Genomic DNA, 3,168 nt, shown 5'->3' with positions numbered 1-3,168 from the left:
AAGAAAAAAAAAAAAAAAAAAAAAAAAAAAAAAAAAAAAAAAAAAACACATCATAGTAAAACCAATACCTTCTCAGCTTCGCATCGAAGCTAATAAAATTAGTATTGAGAATTTTTTGTTTGGTTTCTTTTAATTCCATATTTCTATCAAGTTTTTAATCATGAAGTAATTTTTATATGTATTCTTTATATTTTATAAGATATATGTTATCTACAATATGAAGTAATGACTGGTGATAGTGCTTTTTTAATCACTAGATATTTCTTAGCCTCACTCCTCCGCCTGAGGTATAAAAATATTAATTACTTCTGAATTATTAGTCCAAAAGTTATTAATCTTATTATAATTTTTAATTATATCTCTATCTAATAAATAATCTAAGTTATATATGTATTATCATTTGAAAAATTAAAGTTGACGTCCTTATAAGGTATAAAGGTTGAGCATAAAAAATACTTAATGATTGATAAATTAAAATATATATTCCTAAAAATTACGTCAAAATTATTTTTACTTTTTGATTAATTAAGTTATATTAGATTAATTCATGACAAATGAATCACTATATATATATATATATAAATATATTATATTAGTAAAACTTAATAAAGACACTTTAAAGTCTTTTTTTAAGTTAAACTTCTTAATAGAACATATTAACATTAAACAGTTTAGATAACTTATATTTTTTAATTTTGGATAGATTTTACTTTGACAGAGTCTTAAAATAATTCTTAAACTGGGCATTTATCTAGGCTTAAGATGATTAGTTAATAAATCTGAATTTTTTTCAGTATAAATATTAATGATATACGGAATAAATTATCAAATAATTCAAAAAAAAAATTACCAAAAGTTGTGAAATTGTCTAATAATGATGATGATTCTGATGGTTATGAGTTTGGAAAAGAGCTAAATGAAGAAAAAAAAAAAAAATTGCAAGTATCAATAATTACAGATCAAAATTTAGTTTATAAAATTAAAATATTTTTACTTTCACATATTAAGTATTATAAGAAATATAAAGNTTGGTTTCTTTTAATTCCATATTTCTATCAAGTTTTTAATCATGAAGTAATTTTTATATGTATTCTTTATATTTTATAAGATATATGTTATCTACAATATGAAGTAATGACTGGTGATAGTGCTTTTTTAATCACTAGATATTTCTTAGCCTCACTCCTCCGCCTGAGGTATAAAAATATTAATTACTTCTGAATTATTAGTCCAAAAGTTATTAATCTTATTATAATTTTTAATTATATCTCTATCTAATAAATAATCTAAGTTATATATGTATTATCATTTGAAAAATTAAAGTTGACGTCCTTATAAGGTATAAAGGTTGAGCATAAAAAATACTTAATGATTGATAAATTAAAATATATATTCCTAAAAATTACGTCAAAATTATTTTTACTTTTTGATTAATTAAGTTATATTAGATTAATTCATGACAAATGAATCACTATATATATATATATATAAATATATTATATTAGTAAAACTTAATAAAGACACTTTAAAGTCTTTTTTTAAGTTAAACTTCTTAATAGAACATATTAACATTAAACAGTTTAGATAACTTATATTTTTTAATTTTGGATAGATTTTACTTTGACAGAGTCTTAAAATAATTCTTAAACTGGGCATTTATCTAGGCTTAAGATGATTAGTTAATAAATCTGAATTTTTTTCAGTATAAATATTAATGATATACGGAATAAATTATCAAATAATTCAAAAAAAAAATTACCAAAAGTTGTGAAATTGTCTAATAATGATGATGATTCTGATGGTTATGAGTTTGGAAAAGAGCTAAATGAAGAAAAAAAAAAAAAATTGCAAGTATCAATAATTACAGATCAAAATTTAGTTTATAAAATTAAAATATTTTTACTTTCACATATTAAGTATTATAAGAAATATAAAGCTGTTAAGAAATTTTTCTAACTATTATTATAATTGTCTATTATAAAGCTTACATTTAAGTTAATGATACCATTTAATCTAATATATTACATTTTCAAAGTTAAAAAAAATTGTTTAACAGTGTCTTTTTTTTTTTTAATGACTCATGAAATTTAATAATTTTCATTTTTCATTTTTAAATAAATGAAATTAAATATTTAAAAAATTTTTTTTAAATAATTTATTCTCTCTCTTTTATCTTGTTTCAGTGAAGAAATACAACAAGAAATTAAAGAGATTAAAAATCAATTAGCAAAAAAAAAAAAAGAAGAAAAGAAAAAAAAAAAGGAGGAAAAGGAGGTTGAAAATAATGATGAGCCTCAACAACCTATTGATCCTATTAAAAAAGAGTACTTAGATAACATAAAACTATATTCATCAAAAAAAGAAGAATTATCTAAAAAAGGTAAATTTTATTAATATAAATGATTAAAATATCCAAAAATTGGAATTTTAATAGTTCATTTGATTTTAAATTAATTATTTGTAGGTTTAAATAGAGAAGATTTAACTCTCAACCTTTTAAAGCAATTTAAAGATAAATTACATAATGTCAAAAATTCTATTAACAAAAAAGAAGATTTTAACAAAATGAACGACAAAGATGAAGATTGGTAAATTTTTTTTTTATATATATTAAATAAATGAAAATTTGTGTTCATTATTAAGATGAATTTACTGATTTCACAGGTTAGGCCATACACTTAATTGTGAAGAAAATAATGCAGTACTAGCTAAAGATGCTAATAAAAAAGATGATGATTGGTTTGAGATATATGATCCAAGAAGTGCACTTAACAAAAGAAAGCGAGAAAATAGTAAAAAAATATTAAAAAATGAACATGATAAAAAAAAAAAAATTTAAAAATATTGTGATAAAATATGTATATATTTTAATGATTGTACGATTTAAAAAATTATTTATTTAATAAAATATTTTAAACATAGATATTAAAATTAGAATATGTGACACTTAACACATATATTTTTAACTTACATTATTGAATTATTCAAAATAACAATTAATACATATATTATTTAAATTTGTTGTTTTATTATTTTGTACTATTGTTTATCAACCTATAGAATATATTTTAAAGGGTAATACTAATTATTATTATTACTCTATAAAAATATATAATAATTTTATATGCTATTTAACATTTTATAAAACTTATCACTTTATTTAAATTT

General features: G+C 19.1%; 1 protein-coding gene across 3 annotated transcripts in view; it reads left to right on the top strand.

The window, feature by feature from the left end:
* LOC126904200 (spliceosome-associated protein CWC27 homolog) overlaps positions 1-3,017 on the top strand; it is a 7,340-nt gene extending 4,323 nt beyond the window's left edge. For 2 of the 3 annotated variants that reach the window (XM_050682980.1, XM_050682982.1), the window contains exons 6-9: positions 795-938; positions 2,184-2,380; positions 2,465-2,588; positions 2,665-3,017. In XM_050682980.1, coding sequence (XP_050538937.1) covers positions 795-938; positions 2,184-2,380; positions 2,465-2,588; positions 2,665-2,839 — 640 coding nt within the window. In that variant the 3' untranslated portion in view covers positions 2,840-3,017. Of the gene's footprint in view, positions 1-794; positions 939-1,703; positions 1,848-2,183; positions 2,381-2,464; positions 2,589-2,664 lie in introns of all 3 variants that reach the window. The other variant, XM_050682981.1, reaches the window with a different exon arrangement.
* The last annotated feature ends 151 nt before the right edge of the window (positions 3,018-3,168 follow it).

This window comes from Daktulosphaira vitifoliae, unplaced genomic scaffold (assembly GCF_025091365.1).
Source record: "Daktulosphaira vitifoliae isolate Bord-2020 unplaced genomic scaffold, ASM2509136v1 Scaffold_4, whole genome shotgun sequence".
NCBI lineage: Eukaryota > Metazoa > Arthropoda > Insecta > Hemiptera > Phylloxeridae > Daktulosphaira > Daktulosphaira vitifoliae.
The sequence above is the reverse complement of the archived record's forward strand: the minus strand, read 5'-3'. Positions and strand labels throughout refer to the sequence as shown.